The sequence below is a fragment of the Bombus vosnesenskii genome, unplaced genomic scaffold (genome assembly GCF_011952255.1).
Source record: "Bombus vosnesenskii isolate JDL3184/JDL3185 unplaced genomic scaffold, Bvos_JDL3184-5_v1.1 scf7180000013309, whole genome shotgun sequence".
NCBI classification, from domain to species: domain Eukaryota; kingdom Metazoa; phylum Arthropoda; class Insecta; order Hymenoptera; family Apidae; genus Bombus; species Bombus vosnesenskii.
In genome coordinates, this window is record NW_022882958.1 from 2,344,072 (window position 1) to 2,364,863 (window position 20,792).

General features: G+C 38.5%; 2 protein-coding genes across 2 annotated transcripts; both read left to right on the forward strand.

The window, feature by feature from the left end:
- The first annotated feature begins 3,783 nt into the window (after positions 1-3,783).
- On the forward strand, positions 3,784-12,978 carry LOC117234808. Its single transcript, XM_033496358.1, has 3 exons — positions 3,784-3,977; positions 6,924-7,125; positions 12,493-12,978. The coding sequence occupies exons 1-3, from the start codon at positions 3,791-3,793 to the stop codon at positions 12,632-12,634; spliced, it is 531 nt and encodes a 176-aa protein (XP_033352249.1). The 5' UTR covers positions 3,784-3,790; the 3' UTR covers positions 12,635-12,978.
- A 1,076-nt stretch (positions 12,979-14,054) lies between these two features.
- LOC117234790 lies at positions 14,055-19,852 on the forward strand. The gene is made up of 6 exons (XM_033496326.1): positions 14,055-14,221; positions 14,314-14,461; positions 15,430-15,686; positions 15,794-16,035; positions 16,123-16,412; positions 19,688-19,852. Exons 1-6 carry the CDS (start codon positions 14,055-14,057, stop codon positions 19,850-19,852), a joined length of 1,269 nt encoding a protein of 422 aa, XP_033352217.1.
- Positions 19,853-20,792: the final 940 nt, after the last annotated feature.

Below are 20,792 nucleotides of genomic sequence, written 5' to 3' on the forward strand. Positions count from 1 at the left end.
AAAATTCGTTAAATTTGGTGAAATTTGGTCCGAGAGTTTGATTTTTTTTCTGTTTGATAAACGAAATATAAATTTGACGCGTGATTGGTATGTCTCCGTTTGGGAAATTTCATTGCCAACATTAATAAAAAATTTTTACCGAAAAACTGATCGAACTTTATCATACAATAGTGGATTTAAACGTGATATCGTTTTTATTATGGGCAGTGACGAGGTCCCTATTCCCAACAGCACCCTTAATCCGCTGAAATTAAATTTATATCCAATTACTGCCTATATTAATCGCGACCAATTTAAAACGAACGTGATTAGTCTTTAATTATTTATTCCAATTAATCGTCGTTTAAACGCAAAATGCATTCACTTTTGCAAACAGTATGTTAATAAATCGACAACTAAAAGATACAAAAATAATCTGAATTTTTAATTATAAATATTTTATGCTATATTTTCTATTATTTTGATATTCTGTGCTACATTTTCCCAAAAGACCTAACATTCTTCTATCATGAAATTATTTCTCCTTATACTTGCTACCATTCCCTTAAGGACGCCTTCCGCTTCCCTTAAAAAAGGGAAAGCAAATCTTACGGCGGTGATCTCGCGTGAAAACAATCCGTACAATTTACAGCGGCGTCTGTAGCGGCGAAAAGTTATTGTAATAATCTCCGGCGCCTTTATCGGCTTAAGCACTATGCCAAGCGTGCTTTCTCTGCAACGATAGCGAAGAGGATCGTGCCAAAAACGATGTCGTGCAGTTACGATCCGCGGTATTCTCGCAAAAATGATCGCAGGCGTTTCGTTTATCGCGCCAACTTGCAAGAAAACAGGAGGGATATCTGGAAAAAGAAGGACCCCCCATTGTTTCGTTCGAAACAGCGTCGCCGCGTTACCAGACGTCTCGTCACGTTCGGATGAAAATGAGATTGAAAGTCGTCGTTGATATCACGAAGTTTCGCCGAACAATCGAAAGAACTTTCAAGTGTAGAATAAAATTTGTTTGGTAGAAAAATTGGCACTTTTTTGGTAATTGGCACTTTTTAAGATAAATTTAACGTTCGTAATAAATGAAACGTATACGACAATGAATTAGGATTTCGAAGACATTCAACAACGGCGAATATGAACTGGCATGTTTATGGCACGGTTGTTTGTTAATGTTAATTAAGTTTCCAAGCTGGACAATGAGAGTCCTGCTGTTCTGTAAAATTGGAGGCTTAAGGCAGTTGCGGATTCTGAGTTTTGCGACCTTACGAGCTCGAGTCTGTTAAAACACGTGGCTGCCAAACGTAGGAAAATCGGTGGATGTCCAACTGCGCAGGAGGACATTTCGCGTTAAGAAATTTGGAAGCTTCTTAGATAAATGGAATTATCTATCTTTCTCCGTACATTGCATCGAATTAATATATACATGAAAATTTTTAAATTACTCCGAACTGAAATAAAAATGAAATAAATAAGAAAGTTAATGGCTAGAATTAAAATTCATATTTAAAAACGAATAACCTTAATTGTCATTTTCTATCGTTAGTTTGAAAATGCAGATATCACCGATATTACAAAGGAGAAAATTAATTTGCAGGTAGGAAATCGACCGTAAGAGATCGCTGGTTTCTATGTAGCAAGGTAAAAGTGCATCACACACATTCGGATCGACGTGAACGGGAGTACGTAAGAAAACCTCGTTCATTGAGCAACGATTCGAATAGATTCGCGCGTAATCGTTCTCCGTGCCACGCAAGAAATCGATTATATTCTTACGGAGTAGTTGCTGCGTGATCGCACTTAAGTAGTTGCTGACACCATTTCTATGTACTATTACGAGATATCGCTTAAAAAAACACCACTATCTAGTAAACACTTTCTCAATCGCTAAATTTATTCTATCTGGAATGTTCAACCTCTCGAAAATGTCCAATAGAAGTTGCATATTAACACTTTACAGGAAACTTCTCTTTTTTTCTCAATCCAAAGAACATTGTTCGCGTCATGTAACTTCCAACTATTTTATATTATTCGATAAAACTTCAACGTCGTACAAATGCCTCGAATCTAAAGAAACTTTACTCACAGAACCTCCCTTGAATCCAGAGAACATTTTCTATCTACATTTCACGTGTCGTGCAATTTCCACGAGCAACTTCGATTTTCACGATTCCATCCTCTTTCAATTCGAAGAAACTCTACAGATTTTACAGAAATCTGCCTGGAAATTTAAAGACCGGCCTTCACGCACATGTCACATCTTACGCGAGTTGCACGATTAATAAAACTTCGATGTTTACACTTCAAAAGATCTTTGCGCGTTTTACAAATCCGACTGAACTCCGCGAACACATTTCACAAACTGTTCGTTCGTTCAAAAGTCAGTGCTCGATTTCTACGTTTTCTGCTCGGTCCATTGACCACCCTCGGAACTGGATGTCCGCCGCAAACGTTAACCCCATCGCGACCAAACTTTCGATTTACTTGGACATTCGACGTTCGAAAGGAACTTTCTACGCGGAAAGCACTACCAAACGTTGGTGCTGAAGCATACAGGGCTACGAAACCGTGACGATGACCTTGCGGAGGACGCGACTCGACACGGAAGAAATTAGGACGACGCCACGCACCGGTCTTGGTGGAGCACTAAATGTCGCAATCGGTCGGACGCCGTTCGTTTGAACGCAACGACGAGGAAGGGGCCGAACACTTTCTCTCGACGATCGACTGGAACCAGCGGCAGCAGGCCTACGGTCGCCCGGAGGAACACTCGACCACGAGTTTTTACCAAAGGAACAGCTAGTCTAACGTCACGTTTTCTACCGGTGATCCTGTACATCGCAACTGTCACGTAGAACAGGTCGGCGGAAACAATCGATATCGGTTCGGTGTTATCTTCCAACGAAACACGTGAATAATCGTACAAGGAATAAGAACCAAGTGGATGCGATCGAATGCGATGGATTTGTGAATGAAGTTTGAGACTGTTGGTGGAATGTGTTGCGATTGATAGAGGTTTTGGGTGTTTCTGAAGTTTCGGCTTTCCAAGTGGAACGTATTCGGATTGATTGAGATTTCGAACGTTTTCTCTGGTGGTTGCAGAGTGAATAATCGTAGGAAGAACAAGTTCCACTAGAACGGATTTGTAAATAGAGAGTATTGGTAAAGAGAGCTGCAGTTGGTCGTGGTTTTCAATGGTTGCAAATGTTTTATATAATTGTTAAAAAGCGTTGACTTGCGTGAAAGTTGCTTGAGCGGGGAATTGGTCGAAGAATTTGTAGCCTTGCAGTTGACATGCTTGAAACTGTTTGAATGAAATGGATTTGCAACTGAAAATTATACATAACTATAAGTAGAATCGGGCTTGACCGAGTTTTGATCGAATTCTCTATGGTCGTTGAAAAACGTTGAATAATTTAGAATTTGTTTGAATGGGCAATTTATAAAATTTACGACTCTGATAGATTCGGGTGGAATGGAGTTGTGAATGGGAATTATTAACGAAGTATATCGAGGTTTGAAGTTTTTAATGTTCTCCGCGGTCTACGAAGACCGCTGAATCGTTTGGAAACCAATTAAATGGGGAATTGTTCGGAGAATTTCAGAAATTTGAAATTAGAACGTGGTTGAAGTTGTGTATGGTGGTGGGATTAATATATCAGCTTCTTGCGAGGCATTCGATTTAATTTAAAGTTAATACAATGTACAAACGTTCGTGTGGAAACGATAACGATAACAGAAATAATATATGGAATAACAATAAATATGGAAACAATGCGATTAATTTGTTGGATAGCGTTCTAAGATGCAAATGACAAATGCGCGTTTGATCCTGGGATGTTGCTTCCTTGCGGTGACGTTGGTGAACGCGGCACCGGGTCCAGAGGAACCTGCCTTCAACCTTCCGGTGCAGTTGATCGGCTTCCCCGTGATTACAGCCGCTGTGAGGATCACTAATTTCGTGAAGAAACTTGCGTACTCGTTGAATCCAGGTGATTTTCATTTAAAATTCATTTAATAAAAAGGAACTACTTATGTAGAGTCATAAAAACAATTAAAAAATACTTCGACTCGGTGACTTAGGATTTTGCAGATATTTTTTATCTACAAAATAAATAAGTATAAAATAAACAAGTAAAGAATAGTAAGAATCCAGCAGGATATCATCACGTTTTTAAACGAATCACAGGAACAGAAATCTGTCGCACGAGCAAGTTCAATGTTCTTCCACTTCGATCGCCGGTTAGTTAAGTACATTCAACGCAAAAAGAGGTTGAACTTCAGTGTATAGGTGATTCGTCTAGCCTGTAGTTTCGGGCGTGAATCGAATGGACGAGCAGCGAAAGCGAAAGTGTTCCACTTGTTGCAACTTCTCTCTCGGAATACCATGTAACGTCCGCGTAACACTCCGTTGTTTCCTGGACAAACATGTTGTCGTTAATCACTGTTTGCTCTTGGTAATTAGCGCGGATTCTAGGTAATTACTGATTATTATTAGGGTAAATTGAAGGATTTATTTTGGAATATTTGGTGAATGTAATGTGGGAGATCTTTAATAGATTTAATATTAATAATTTTCAATTGGGACAAATATTATAAATTTCTAATTTAATAAACCTAATGTTATTAATATCGTTGATATTAGAGATGGGTGCGGTATTACAAATATTCAATTCAGTATATTCGTTCATAATATTATAGAAGGTCGACTAACTTGTGGGTAATTTCTATTTAAATCTAAATGATGTTTCTTAGGAGAAAAATATTATTCTCGTAAAAAGAGAGGAAGAAGCAGAAGCTTCTTGATGTATTTTTTTAATACAAATTAAAAGTAGACAGTAACATTTTAAACATATTTAGGAGACCTATGTCTAGATTAAGTGTACTTAAGGGATGATTTCTATTGCGATTATACTTGACTCAAATGAGTAGTCATTTAATTGCACATCTCTACGTGAAATATAGGTTTACCAATTCTGTAGTACAACATAAATCATTCGTTTTACAGTATCGAAAATAAAACTCTTCTGAACGTACTAAAATCGTTCGCAAACCCCTTACGCTTCTTGAAAACTCTACGCCTCAAACATTTCTATCTTTCTATTTATTTCTTATTTTTGTATTCTAATCAAAGTACCAAACTTCCAAAATTGAAAAATTCCAGAAACGGGATATATAAGATTACAAAATATCACAAAGTAAAACATTCACTATAGTATTTGTGAGTGAAATATTGGAAGATGAAGCAAACCTGGATTTAGATTTTATTTCTTCATTCTCTTCGTAAAGATATTTTCCATGAACGTCTTACAAATTATCCAAAATCCGCTTTATTTTCCTATCCTTCGGCTTAAATGTTTCGTTCTTTCGCATGATTCTTCTTCGCAGTCGCGTTGCATAGTATTTCGAGCGCTCCTTTGTCAGGTTGCCGACAATTACCGGACATTTTCGGCGTTTTCGACCATAATAGCAGTTTCCACGGCGAATCATCGTCGCTCGAACTGATTTGAACGAGCGCCTGGTCCTTATTTACCATCGGTGTACGCATAATATTCAGTGAGCGTATAAAACGTTCACAAAGACGGTCAGGCCAGTTGATGGTTCTTTCGCCAGAACCCGCTCTTGCTAATTATTTGTCCCGCGTACCGCTATGACAGAAAAGCTGGCTCTAATTTGTGGTATAACGATTTATCTTTCACGTTGCTCGTTATCGTCTTGCGTTTAAGGCACCTGTGATGTTTTTCCATGATATTAAATGAAATCGACACCTAAGCATTCTATTGTCACTGCTTGCAACGATAATTTATGTAATGCTTTTTTTAAATATATTTTTCCTTTTTCTATGGTAATTAACAATTGTTCTTGTTATTATTGTGTAATCGATTTTAGTTTGCGTTTAATATCTGTTTTTATATATTTTTACATTTTATATTTTATAGACACCGAAAACGATATTTTATTGGTATAACTTTTGAATTTCGTGGATTTTACCGAGAAACTTCATACATTTAACACGAATATTATAAATTGATACACACAATACTGGGTCAGTGTTACAAAATTTTTAATTTAGTAGACCGAGTATTGTTGACGTTCAATGTAATAAATCCAGTACTAGTAATTTCTACTTAAAGAGGATTTGTTAATACTAATTTATAATTCTATACGCGTAATGAATTGAGAATCCATTGGTTTCCGAGTTTAGTAATATTCCGTAATTATCCGTAATAATAAAAAGTTCCATAAATTATAATCAATAACCATCAATTCCAATATTTTTCAAAACTTTCTCTTCCATGTTCCCTTTTATTTGCTATAGATATTAATAAATCTAAAAAATAATCCAATTTAAACTTCTCTTATATATCACTGCGCGTTTCATACGTATTATGAAATAACTGAGAGAGGAATTTTTAGCACCAAGGATTGATTAATAAATCGGTTTCAATATCGATAATTCGATAGAGTGTGAAATTTAGATGTGTGAAATTTGACGAGCAGTCAGCAATGACAGGCGAACACGCGACCGCGAATGGAATGCTATCGAGATATGTCAATTTTCGTTAAAGTGAACGTTGAAGGAGTCACGCCGTTAATTGGTCATTAGCTAGGGATAGTTATTTGACGGTTCTGAATGATGGAAACGTGGATTGTCACTTGGATTGATGACAGTAACCTGTCTAGGTATATGACAGCCTGTATTGGTATTCGTATAGTGCATTAGCTCGTCTGACAACGATGGTTCATTGAATATTAAGAACGAAATTTATCGATTTGGAAATTGTTAAATTGAATTGGAGATCTCGACGAAGCTACCGGGAATGTTAAAGATATCGTTGAGGAACAGTGTGAGAATTTTCGACAGCCATTCCATGAAGTCGTTTCGCTAATTGCGAAACGATTCTGACATTTAGCACAGTTTTACCTCTCGTTTTTAGAGACTTACGTCAACCGAGTAAGACGAGATCTGCCTTTGGTACACGACGAAGAAATTCTAGATGTTAGCCAAGTGGAGAAGAAGTTGATATCGGAGTTGGGCAGTAACGTTTGCGTTTACGAGAGAATCTGCGCCAAGTATGCGGCCGAAACTCTGCAGAAACGAAGTCGGCAACGAGCTTTGGACTGGGACGTCGTTTTCAGGTACGTTTTATTGATATTTCGATATTCGCTTGAAGTTTCAAGAACTACGTAGCGCTGAATTCGATCTAATCGTTATAAAAAAATTAAGTAACTGATTTGTAATAAATTATTAACTCGAAAATATGTACACATCTAAATATCAGATTTAATTTAATTTTTATCTCAATCTTCTACTTTGATTCTGTTATCTTAGTCTCTTGATTCAATCTTCTTGTTACAACTTATTTTCACTGCAATTTTTTTATTTTGGAGAGTGGTCTTTTCAAAAGAAATCACATTCAAGAATTTAGATCTATTGTACGTGTACATTAAGATAGTCATTAAATGTTGATTATCAACAGATCTATCGATAGGCATTACAACACACTATTACTATTATTATCACGCTATACAATTTTCCTAGCACATTGCACGTAACACTCTATTTCTCAAACCTGTCTCCGAGATATGCAACTATTTCTCATATCTTGTCGTACGAGTATTTTTTCCTTCTTATTAATTCTCGTTTTACTTCAATTTTCCTTCTTACTCTTCAAGAACTCACGATACAATTTGACCTACTTTCCTAGAAGAAACCATACAACTTGACACTATACAGTTTTTTTTCGTTCACTCCAACTTCTATTCTAATTAACCTGCTTCTCCGTAGAATATCCAAGGAAAGAAAATAATTTAATCTGAATACGTTGCCATTCTGCTAAACAACTGGTTTCTTTTTTTTTTTCTTTTTTTTTTTTTTGCCCGTTTCAATCGCTCGCTTTTAATTCACCTCTAACCTTCGTTATACAATTTCAGAGATAAATACAATTCACTAATTTACTGTTCCATCGCAGCAACGCTACACACGTTTGTTTTCCTCGCAATCCTATTTTTTCTTCTCATTTACTTTAATTTCCACTCATCCTCGTTTCAATTGCTACTGTAACTTATGCAAATTTAATAGCACACTAGCCTTCCCCGATTCTTTCTTCATTTATTTTAATTTCCACTCGCCTTCACTTCGACTTATACTGTAACCTATGCAAATTTAACTTGCGCATTCGTTCTGCAATCTAAAAGAAAGATAAAAATACTTCAACGTTGACACGTTACCATACTTTCCAATAACACCGTATCATATTTACATAAACTTGTCATGTTCCTGGAGAAGCTCATACACTTTGCATTAATGCGTCATCATCCTCTATTAACAATCCTAATCTCGTTCATTTACATCATATTTGTTACTCAAACCGTTATACGTATACGTTTACCTTAATCGTCACATTTTCACCTTTCATCGTCTGATGCGACGAAGTTCGTGTTTCTCTCTTCTTCTCACGGAGGTCCTCGAGAGCGATCGACCGTTCCCACTGTTGTATAATTAGTCTTGGTGGATCGATTGCGAGGCAGCATCAGTAAAACAAAAGCGGTCGCGATCGATAACGCGGTTTTGCAAGTGCATCTCGATTCCATGTAGTCACTTAAGTAACCACGTCCCTGAAGTTCACGACTCAGGGTATTGACGACTGGCAAAGATTAGTTCTCAACCTTCGTTGCTCTCCATGGCCTTGTGAAACTTGGTGAATACGAAGTTTAATAACGAGCTCGTTAGTGCATCGTAGGAAAATTACTGATCCATTTGGTCGGCCAGCCGTGAAACGGCTCTTCTGTCGCCCGATCGTCTTCTTCTTGTCTTCTTTTTTCTACCTTGCGCCGTACCGATGATGTCAATCCTGACACGGCGTACGACTTTTTCCTCTGGCACCGAGGAAACGATTTCTCTGAATCAGAGATACAGCTCGGACGGTTCTTGAGACAGAAATTCCTAGAATTGCGTGAAATTATGAGAATTTGTTGACATTCCGAGAGAGAAAGAGGCGACGAAAGGTATTTGCGTGTTTTAGCGCTAGTTACGTAGTTAAGGTTGATTGGAAATTGAATCACGAATTTTGTAGTTGCTCTTTTACGCGTTCTTCGCGTCTATCGTATGTTAGGAAGGTAGAAATTGAAGAAATTTGTAGAAATTCAAATGAAAGTGAGTTACGATGTTTCTGATATTTTTCAAGGATTTCATCGAAGACTAGTAAAATATTTGACAGATATGTCTGTTTCTAAGTTTTAATTATTCTCCACTGAACTCCTCTTCTCATTTATAAAAATACTTAAATTCTCATGTCGATTTCGATGAAGTCTACAAGAAGTTTCGATAATTCCGTGAAACATTAACGAAACTGCATGAATCCTTGGGCTCTTAAACCGTCAAACTGTTCTACCTACCAAAATATCAGAATGCGAACAATGTCTAAAACAGCAATTCCAATTCAGCATCTCGTCACATGCTCGTTCAAAATTCATGCGTAACGATCCTTCGCGATCTCCAATGCATTGATTCCTCGAGTCATAACTTCCGCGTACAGAAACCTCCACCTGCTCGTAAAAGTCGAAATGTGAAACGAAGGAGATGCAACGGAAGAGATTGCTTCTCTCTTCAACCGCCTTTCCTGCATAAATTCCATGCATTCTTGGATAATTCGTCGAGAATGATCGGTCAAATAAATCATGCGGAGATGCAACGAATGTGATCTGGTCTGAAGTGAAGACAGTCAAACAGTTTAGATGGATTTAGAGGTTTTAGGAATTTTTTACGATGAAGTTCTATTGTAACTTGATTGTTAATATTCATACTTTATTATTATTCAAATTTTCCATCACGATGAACTGTTCATCAATTTATAAAGACGGGAAGAAAGAATTTAAGAGATCGACTAGAGGCACTTAGAAAGATCTGCACCATACAATAAATACAACGCTCATGAATGAATAATAAATTGAAAAAAGCTTGTAAATGAAGCTTCAGTGTCATTTATGTTATATCTTCTATCGCCATAGAACCTTCATCGATTTATCAAAAATTAAAGGTCGCTTCTCTTTCCACTTCTCTCCTCTCGCTGAATAAATTCCAGGGATTTTCAGGTAATTCGTGGAGAACGATTGGTCAGATAAGTCCCCTGAAGATGCAACGAAGGTGGCCTGGCTTCTAAATGACCCGACGCTTCTATCCAACTAGTAGAAGTGGAAGCTAATAGAAATCCGTGCTACCGGTTGTTCGTAGCTAGCCGGCCACGGGCTCGCACTAAATTCAGTTGTAAGTAATGCCAGCGGCAGATAGCCCTTAATGGCGGTCTCCACGAGCGACCTAATGCATCCTGATAACTCTCTTCGTTCCACCCTCCACCCGTTCCTTCGTTCTCCGCCGTTTTACGAGCGTCTCGAGCTACCCACCTTCGAATTCGAACGGCTTATCTGCGATTTCACGGTGCCGAGATGGCCAGCGTGTGTCCTCGAAGACGAAACGCGTCGGTTAATCGCTTCTGTCACCTGTAGGGGCAAGATGGAGGTAAAGCAGAGAAGATTCAAGGGAAATGAGAGGATGTATCGAAGGTTGGAGCTGGCAGAGACACGTTTGGAGAGGTTTAACGGAGCATGCATGAGAGACTGGCATCCTCGAGTCCCTCGCAGAAGCTATTCAAGTCGAAGGATGGAAGGTTAGGAGGTTTTCGGATGGTCAGCGTGAGCTGAGGTCTTTTCAAATTCCTTTTATTTTAGGGGTAGTTGGATCTTAGTCACGAAGAGGCGAATTAGGTTTGTTGGTCGTATTTATGTACATTTGTGGGCCATATTTGTTGATGATGTACGTGTAATACTTAGGAGCAACAAGCTTCTAGTTTTCGCGGACGATTGAAAAATCTTTGAAGCGATAAATACGATTTTCGATGCCTTTGATCTTCGAGGAAACATCATCGGACTCGATCCGGTGAAAATCTCATGGATCTCGACTCAGCCAAGTACTCGATCAAATTCGCTCGTAGTAGAAACTCTATGTACTCTTCTATGTACTCTATCAAACTCTTCGATTCTAATATTTCCGTGGTTATTAGGGTGGGAGAGATCTTCGTACAATTATCGACTCCAACCTCACATTTATAGACCACTCAGCACGCGTCACCGCTACTTCTTCTAGAATGCCGGGTTTCATTAAGCGTAGCTGTGGTCATTTCAGCAACCCTTGTACCTTAATTAGACTTTACTCTTCCCTTGTACTCCCTCACCTTGACTATACCTCGGTCATCTGGCAATTCCGTATAGCCAGACAAAATGACCGGCTTGAGAGGATCCAGAACTTCCTTCTCAGGTTCCTTGCTTGTAAATCCGCCTGTCCAATAAACGTTCGTGATCGTGACTCCTATCACGGAGAAATAGAAATTCTTTCCACTTGCAACTAGGCGATTGTCTGCCGAGACTATTTTCCTATTTAAAATCTTAAATGGATTTATCGAACTGTTCACAGCTCTTAGCCTTATCAACTTTCACATATCTTCCTACTTCTCCGGGTCTCCCTGCTCATTCTATCGACAATCCTTCTCCTCCAGAGTTAGTCACACGAACACTATTGTCCGTGTATGCGAGTTAGGAAATTCAATACTTTTATACAATAAGATCAGCTTGTTTTTTTACCTGAATCGGCAATCTCATGAAAAAGGTCCACGAAGCCTTAGCTAACCCGTGCGATCCGATTATCTCACAGCGACTGTATCACGCTGTCGCTTATCTTCCTTTTATTGTGTAGCATATATTTGCAAAATGAATCTTCCTCCGTTTAATAAATGAAAATTAAAATTAAAATTAAATGAAAATCTTTTCATTCTGTTTCGAGTATGTACGAGTCTAGTTCGCGTAGAAGGGGTTATTTGCAAGGGTGGGAGAACAAATTATTATGTTAGGGATTTTTTAACTGAAAAGTTATCGTTAAAGTTCCAGTATTACTCATTTCAAATCTTCCAGTATCATGATAAATTTATTTACCAATCTACGAAAGAACGAACGTAGAACTTAAGCGTGGAAAGAATTCTAAATTGGTAAACTCACAGATGAAGCTTCATTGTCGTTTATTTCGTATCTTCCACCGCCATGGAACCATCATCGATTTACGAACAAAAAGCTCGAGAATTTGAACGATTTAGGCAAAGACACTTTCAAAAGATTGCAATGTTAAACGCGTAGAAAATTCTCACGAAACAATTCCACGCGAATCGCGAACGCTCGATATGAAATAAAGAAAAGATACTCGACGTAGGTAAGAAAAATCAGATTTAAACGCTCTCTTACCGCCTATAACTTCCTCTCTAATCTCTCCATAAGCACCCTGCAATGATCCACGTTATTCTTCTTACCATACTAAAAAAAAAACAGACACGATCCAGTTACTTTACAACGTACACGCACCACGCATAGCGATTTATGTTTCTCGACTATCGCACGAACGCTCGTAACGCTTTCACAATCAAGTTCATTAGATGGTAACGTATGGGAATGATGGTTTTACAGCGAGTACAAATCATCGCCGAACCCGATGAAGGAGAATTATTTATTGAGCGTGTTCCTGGGCGACATCATAGGAAGCCCGCGACTCTGTCATCAGCTGGCGAAACGAGGGAGAGGCTGCGACGAGGCCACGCTCTCGGATTAACTGTAAACCGTACCCATTTACGGAGCCGCGTACAGATTGTAAATATCGCGAAGCGTGTTGCCGGTTTGCATCGTGCAAAGGATCGTCTATCCTTGCTACATAATAATCGTAGTTGCGTAAAACGCAACGAGGATAAAATTGTATAGGAGAACTAATGACTTTAGGACCCGTAATTAATTGTTATCGCTTTGTTACCTGAAGTTCGTTGCTTATAGGATTTACCGATTAATCGTACTTTATTGTCGGTGGACTCTGAATGGAACGATTCGTCGATGATAGAAAACTGTTAGAATGAAAAGATCCGACGAAGAGAGGGCATATTAGTTTCCCTTTTGAAAACTAACGTTCCTTGCTGTTATCGCTCGGAGAGTCTTTTAACGAAGAAACGATCTGTTGTTAATCGTTGAAAACGAATACAGTTGCTTGCGATCATTTTCATATTTTGTAGCTATATCGAGTGTTTTGTTAACTCTCTTGTTAATTTGAAATCTATGTTATAGATACGCATCGATAGCGGTTTCCTTTATTTCGATAGATTTTTCATGGAAAATTTGTCTGAAGTAACGCAATTGTTAAGCTGATACTTTTTTAAATCCTTGAATTCTGCGAAACGAATAGCGACTCTCAAGTTTCGATCGATTTGTATATTGCAAACAATGTGCGCGATATTATACGAATTAATTGCACGAGAAGTTTAACACTGGCTCTATTTTAATTCGTGATTTTTTTTACGGTATAGAAATGGTACAAATGTTTGACAGTATTTAGCAATCGACAACTGTAGTGTTAAATATTCGTATTATTATGAATTACATAGGAAGAGAATTTCGAACATTTCAATTTCAAGAGCACCAAAAAGATCGGAAATGTCCATCGAATTCTTGCCACAGCAACAAAGTATCATTGATTAATTTTCTGTTGGTTAATGAATAAAATCATTAAAAGAAACGCAAAAACAAGCGTACTTTGTCTTCTTTAATTCCGGTGAGGCGTAGAATACGAGTATGTTCGAACGTGTACGCGGCACACGAGCGAAAAACGGTCACACGAAGTGAGAGTAGACCACGATGACGTTTCTTCCTACCTACGCTTCTTCGGCCGAGCTTGTGTACGAAGAACGCTTTCGAAGAAAGTTCCAGTTGCCGTGGAACTGTGACACGATCATCCGCGAAGCGAAACACTCGCCGTATTCCAGCAGCGATCGCAACAAAGTGCCACTGCGAAAGGAATTACCGTCATCGACCGTTTTATTCTTTCGTCGGTAAAATTCATAACCCGGTCGACGTGAAAGTTTAAAAATTCTGAACTAAATACCTTTCGACAAATGTTTCCCGTGATGGGAAATTCTAAAAAGAGTTGGCAGAGAAATTTTTCAAAAATTTGGTAAACGCTAGATATTAAACAAGGAGATAAAGAAAAAATGAAGAATTATAGTACGACGTTTAGGTTGATGCTCGTTTGCCTTTTTCTTTGCTCTGAAATTCGCGCACAGGATCAATTTCGAAGGATTCGTCGTAAAATCGACGAGGATCGTTTTTGTAATTTTGACGAAGCTCGAAGCAATTACAATGCCACGGATTTATTAAGGTAAGCAGCAATTATATTGCAAATTTATCGTTGTCGTTACTTTTCAATAAAAGTTTGAGATATTCAAGTGGGAAACATGATTCGTCGCGTAGGTGTATCGATGAATTGGCTGTCGATCTCATCGATCGAGAAAGTGGCGTGCTAAAAGTCTCCAATGGAAAAGGTCAATTGAATGGATTCACGGGCAGGAAGATCTCTTTTATGGATGTTTTCTCGAGTGTTTTCAATAACGCTGCGACGGTATGTTGGAAATTGAATTTGTCATTCATTATGCGAATTTTATTCAGATTCGACTGGTATTTTTAAAGTTTTCGAAACTTTAAACGAAAAGAAAAGAGTTAAAATTATAGGAATAATAAGATTGTCATTATCGAGTTCTTTATTATCCACGAATTATTTCATTACGAGGTTGGAAGATACGTAATGAACTATCGAGCGAGAACATCGTAAATGGCATTATACGAGTTTATTAGTTGGAACGTCCTTAAATTAATAATAAATTACATCGTGAAATTTAATACCGAGTATATGTTGCCGCACTAAAAACTCCAGCAATCGCTCGTCGTAAAGAATTTAATGTACTGCCGATTATCGGTTATTACGAAAGCACATGAAATACTATTAAATACTGTAGGTTAATTTTCTTTAAAGTCACTGATAAACATTCCCTTGTATACAACATCGAAAGAAGACAAAAGAGACCAGACGAAACAAACGAAGTTCGACTTTCTAATTCTAATTTCTAGCTAAGTTTTACTACCCCTAAAAAAAAAAACAATATTCACTCGTGAAAGTAAGAGCCTTTCATTATAAGAACTTCTCACAGTAGGTGAGCTGTTCTGAATATATAATTAGCATTAAATTTCTTGAAAAGTAAATGACACATCTTCGCAAGATTTTTTATCGCGAAAGGTGAGAATAAAAACTGAAAAACAAATGTATGTTTTCATTAAAAAGTCTCATAAAATCGTAATCATGGAAATAGAAATTATCCTAGTGTTGTTTGTGCTCCTTCGAATAGCGTAACCTTATTCTAAATAATATTTTTATAAGAACAAAAATAACAGAAATATTTAGATATTTTTATATAAATGTCTGCATAAAGTTCCATTCTTTTCGACATATTCGACACGCAAAAAAAGTAAGTAACCAATGGTCTCCATGTTCCTGCATCTACGCAGAAAATTGCACAGCTTTTCTACTTACAGTCGCATCAGAGCAGCTCCCTTCCGGTGTACCCGATTTCCGACTATCAGCAATCGAATAATCCGAGTGAAACCGTCGGTCTTTCTCCTGGATTTCAACTGAATCTGCTCGATACGCTGTCCACGATATCCAGCCACGATGACTACAAGTGTGTGCCCAGGATACTCTGCGAGGTGGCCAGCGGAAAACTTCCTGGAAGATCGTTAGGCAAACAGAGCTCCGGCTTCTTCGAGTTGCTCGGTCGAAATGTTTTCACGGAGTACGTTTCGTGCCACGAAAATCAATACAGTGATAGTTGCCGAAGTAGATATTTCTTCTTCGACGAACATCGAGAGCCTCTCGATCGATTTCTTTTTGTGTTTTCAGCTGGCTAACGAAAATCGATGTCGCTGGAATGTCTCCATTGCTGAACTTTGGTAGAGCGATGATTCTTGGGTATAGCAATCGAGGAAATTCTGTAGCCTGCTACGAGGCGTTTCCAAAATGTCCACGAGACACGAATGGATTGATTTACTATCTGAATAACTATAATGGAGGGTTTTTCAATCTTTTCAACAGGATTCGAGGTGGAAAATACAGGACGTCTAACGGAGATCCTGGTCAGCCAGGTAAGGAAATTATAGATTCGAAGGTTGGGAATCTTTTGTCGATAATTGGACGATCGGATAAATTGTCTAATTTCTTGTTTCGTTTAGTTAATGATTATTCGAAGATCGAAGTGAGGGAAAGAATAGTCGCTGGGAGCTCGACGGAACCCATTCGGAATGAACCAGTGCTAAATACGGTTCAATTTCCATCTATAGAATATCAAAAATATTATGCAAACGGAGAGTATCCAAGATTTGATACGATAAGAAATTACAATGCGATTACTTTTCCTGATCAAAGAGAATTAAGCATCGAACCAACGAATAGTTTACAGGATGACGTTCCAAAATCGGAACCGTACGTTTGGCAAAGAGACAACGTTGCATTCTTTCCCAAAGTAAATTGCATAAAGTACACCAAGTACGAATCGAAATTCCCTCTGTATTAATTACATGTACGTTATTTCAGGAAAACCAAGACAGAAGAATCTCTCGATTTCGATTCCCCTCGAGGTTTACAATCGCACCGTCGTAATCCGAAATTGTAACATCGAAATACGTAACCAAATACCTCAGTGAATCCAATGCATCTAATTAAATAAAGGTTTCCATAAAACGCATAAAACCATAGAATATTCTAAACTCCTTAACTCGTCTTCGGGGGATCACGACCGCGATAAAATATCGAATTTCAATTTTGCATCGCATAAACCAGGCGCCTTCCGTCGCGCGTTGCGAATTTGCGGATTATCAGCGGCGAGAGAACCGCTGCAAAGACGCGATACAGGTTTCCGCGAGGCAACGTCGTTTATTTCGTCAGCGTTGCTCCCATCGGCAATTTTCTATCCACCTGTACGCGATGCGCTCATAACAGGAAGTCCCGAGTCGCCGGTGAACGCGATGTTACTGGCGCGGACGCCATTTGTGGAAACAGCATGGGGCGCCGTTAGAGTACCGACAACTTGTCCAATGAATCTGCGCCCGAGTATGAGCCGCTTTATGTCTCAGTTACGCGGCACGATAAATTGTATTTTATCTCGATTCGATTTCCTGCTTGCTACCGGTGCATTTGTATGCGTGCACGCAGGTGTGAGACTTTTTCAGGAGCAACGAAGGACGATGAAAGAAATCACGGTGAATCTAGAGTAACATATAAGTAATATAAACGGAAGATGAGTTAATAGAATTATATATATAGTTAGAAGGAAGATGCTACAGTAATATTTGATTACTTGTGGAGTAAATTATTAATTGGACGTGACGTTGGAATTTATTAAACTCGTTTGTTCAAGATAGTATAATAATTATAATTTGAAGAAAAGCGGATGCATGAGAATTTGATTATAGTAATGTTGACAATAGTAATTAATTGTAGCAAATTGAGTTAGGATAATTTGACGCGGTTATGGAGTCGGAATATCGAGTAATAAATGAATTACCATTGATTACAATTTTACGTGGTAAATGATATTATATTATCGATAACTGCCACAGGCACTGCTGTTTCTAAAAACATACCTTTAAAGTAATTAATTATTACTCTTACCTAAAAAAAAAAAATGTTAAATATTCACTTCGAGTTAAGTATATTTCACTTGAAATATTTTTAAATGGATTCGTTTTTGTTGTTTTCGTTTTATATGAGAAATGTCAACTTTCTAAGTAATAATAAACACGAACGAGCCTATTATCATGATGTTTCGAGGGAGGAGCTGCGAACGATGGCGAATATGTTTACAGACACGCGAATGGTCCCTCTATAGTCTACTAACCATTCCAGTTAAATCCATGTTTTCGAGAAGTCATACTTTCACGCGTATCTTTCATTGCGATTATTTCGCGAGAGAAGCGATAATTTTCACGGTGTAGATAGGAGACAGGTAACAATCAATAGCGACGGTACGTATTTATCGTAGCTTACGCGCGAGTAAGAATTAAATTATGCAAAACCTCATAATAATGCGTTATAGTCAACCCTTTGCTTCGCTAACCAACATAAGGGGTTACTAGCGTTATCGTACGCTCGTTAAAATCGCACATCTCTCGCTAAAAACTATCCTTCATCCATCTAAATGGCACTTTCGCGTTTACCGTAATTATATCTCTCTGTTCTCTTACCTATGTCCACCATCGTTTCTATCGTACATTATATGTAGAAGTTCTGATAAATTGTTCAACGAAACCGCTCTCTCTCTCCCTCTCTGTATAGCTTCAAATAAATTCTAGTAATTTATCACTTTCGAATTTTTACATCTCAATACATTCCTTTCGTTTCAACGCACAAAAAGACTTTCGGCATATGAAGGAAAACGTTAGCGGTATATATAAGTGATATGTATAAAACCGAGTAATCATATGTATTAACAGAGTGATTCTTTTAGATTTCTCTCAAGCTCAAGAAACTTTCTCGACTAATATCAATAATATTATCAACGAAACTTTACAAATCACAAATTACATCTTACTTTCGCGCAATATTGGCAAGTTTAGTAATAACATTTTACAGGTAATTCTGCACATCCTAATTATTAATTATCTCGCTCGAGGAAAAATTATAAAATCGTAAAAAATACGTTGTAATTTATCAATTGGCTGATGATTATTGGTTGGTGAATTGCTGTGCACGAGAGCTTACGACTAGAAACCAACTATACGTTTCCTGTTGGACTTAGTCTGAACCTGACTGCATCTGACAATTCTACGAACCGATCTGAAACTTTCAAATCCCGAGTCTTGTACAAACCACGATCAATCCTAAAACCGACCACACAAACGAATGTATAAAGGAAATTCCTTTCTCCGTATAGCACCCATTTCTCTCGCGAAATTCGCTACGTCCCCAGCACGTGTTCCCCCAAACTTTTTTTCACCAGATTCACGCGTATAGCTTGGCCTGTCTCGTTCGGGAAAGAAAGAAACGAAAGGTACGGCGGTGGAAAAAAAAAGTAGAAGAAAAGGGGGACGACGTGTAATTATTTTATCCTTTCCAGCGTGTAATTCGAGGCGTGCTCGCGCCCAAATGTCGACCAATGATCGTCGTAGCCCGAAGGGCCGTGTGCTTCGGACAAGGCCAAATAGGGTGCAACTGACAGCGAAAAACAATTAGCCTTCTGATACATCCGATGTCGCCTGGTTCGAAACGCGGAGGCGCGTTGCGGCCGTACGCAACACTTTAGGGTGTGCTTGATTGTTCCTGGCAACCGAGCGAGTCCTTCGACACGGTTTCTCAGCCGTCTCGTAATTGAAACGGTGATTTTTGTATCGCCGGTTCGATGGGGGGTAATTTTCGACCTGCTTTGTGGTCGACGTTGGCATTTAATTTGAGAAATTGGCGATGAGAGATGGGTTGTTCCCGCAGTGGTTTGCTTAAGATGTTATAGAATTAAAGGATGTTTGATGAAATTATGGTTGAAACATGGACACATGCGAGAATATGCAGAATACGTATAATATGCAAAATTATACACGATATCTGAACTAAAGTATTTGTTATGATATTTAAGAGAAGATCGAGAATGAAGAATGAAAGAAGTTCTTGTAGTAGTTTACTTAGTACACGTAACAGAATTAGCAAAGGAAGTTTAGTACAGTTGTATTTAGAATATTTGTGCATTCGTACACATTTATTATAAAATTTGTTCGTAATAATATAAATTTATACAAATATTCGTAGTTTAGTTATACTTCGTTGGAACTTTGGAAAGGTCTAGAGGATTTTGCATTTATTAACAACAGTCTACGAAATTTGATGGATTGGAACAGTCCTACATTTTGTGCTTCTGATATCCAAACTATATACAGGACAAGACTAACTAAATATTTACCTTGTTTCTACTAATGTTGAAATGTTGTGGATTGCAAAGGGGAAATAGGGGGAATATTTCGCTTCAATCTTATTTCGTATTATTCCAAAAAGTCACTGATATATTTATTCCATTTCCTACATTATGGACATCTATATCTTCTGATTGTCCCGTAGTCTTAAAATTTCCGCCCCACAGCAAAAGTTTCGTCACTTCGCGAAACTTGCAACCCCTAAAACCTAATCGTATCCCTCTTACTGGTCGAAATTGAACACACAAATCAGGGGTAAACGGTTACCATTCCGTGGCGATGGTCGTTGCGGAGGAGCGTCGCGACGCGCATGACTCCCTTCGTCGTCGTCGTCGTCGTTGTCGTCGTCGTTGACGTCGTTGCCCATAATCTCACTCTATTAGGGCGGTATTATTTTCCGTGGTAGACATCAAAGAGGATTTCCCGCGGGCTCATTGTATCGCAGCGATAATTCCTCGTTATTAGGAGCGGCGCCGGCAGCGTTGGTCTCATGTCGGCTTACCACACCCCAAGTGCCGAAACAAATCCTCGCCAAATTGGAGCCGATGCAAAGGAGCAAAGACGCCACCCGGCGATGACAAAAGGGGGGACGCGGATCGTCGCGACTAATCCCCGTGAAAAATGCGACTCAGGTGAACCAGGTGAGAAGCTGACGAGAGAGGGAAAATCGAATTTTCAGCGAGCGGATCCGATCGAGTGTTCCTGATCGGATAGAAATAATTAGATACGTTTAAGGGTGGATGCATGTGAGGATCTCGCGGTAATTCGGTGTTCGGGCTGTGGAAGAGCATTTTTCTTGACGATGGATGAAGAGCTTTGGGCCGGTGGCTTAGAAAAATTGGCGTGAAAATAATTGTAGGTTGTTCGTGGGGATTTGATGTTTGGGACGAGAAATGATTTTTTTTTTTAGAGAGGGAACACGACTTGAGATTGATTTTCTATTT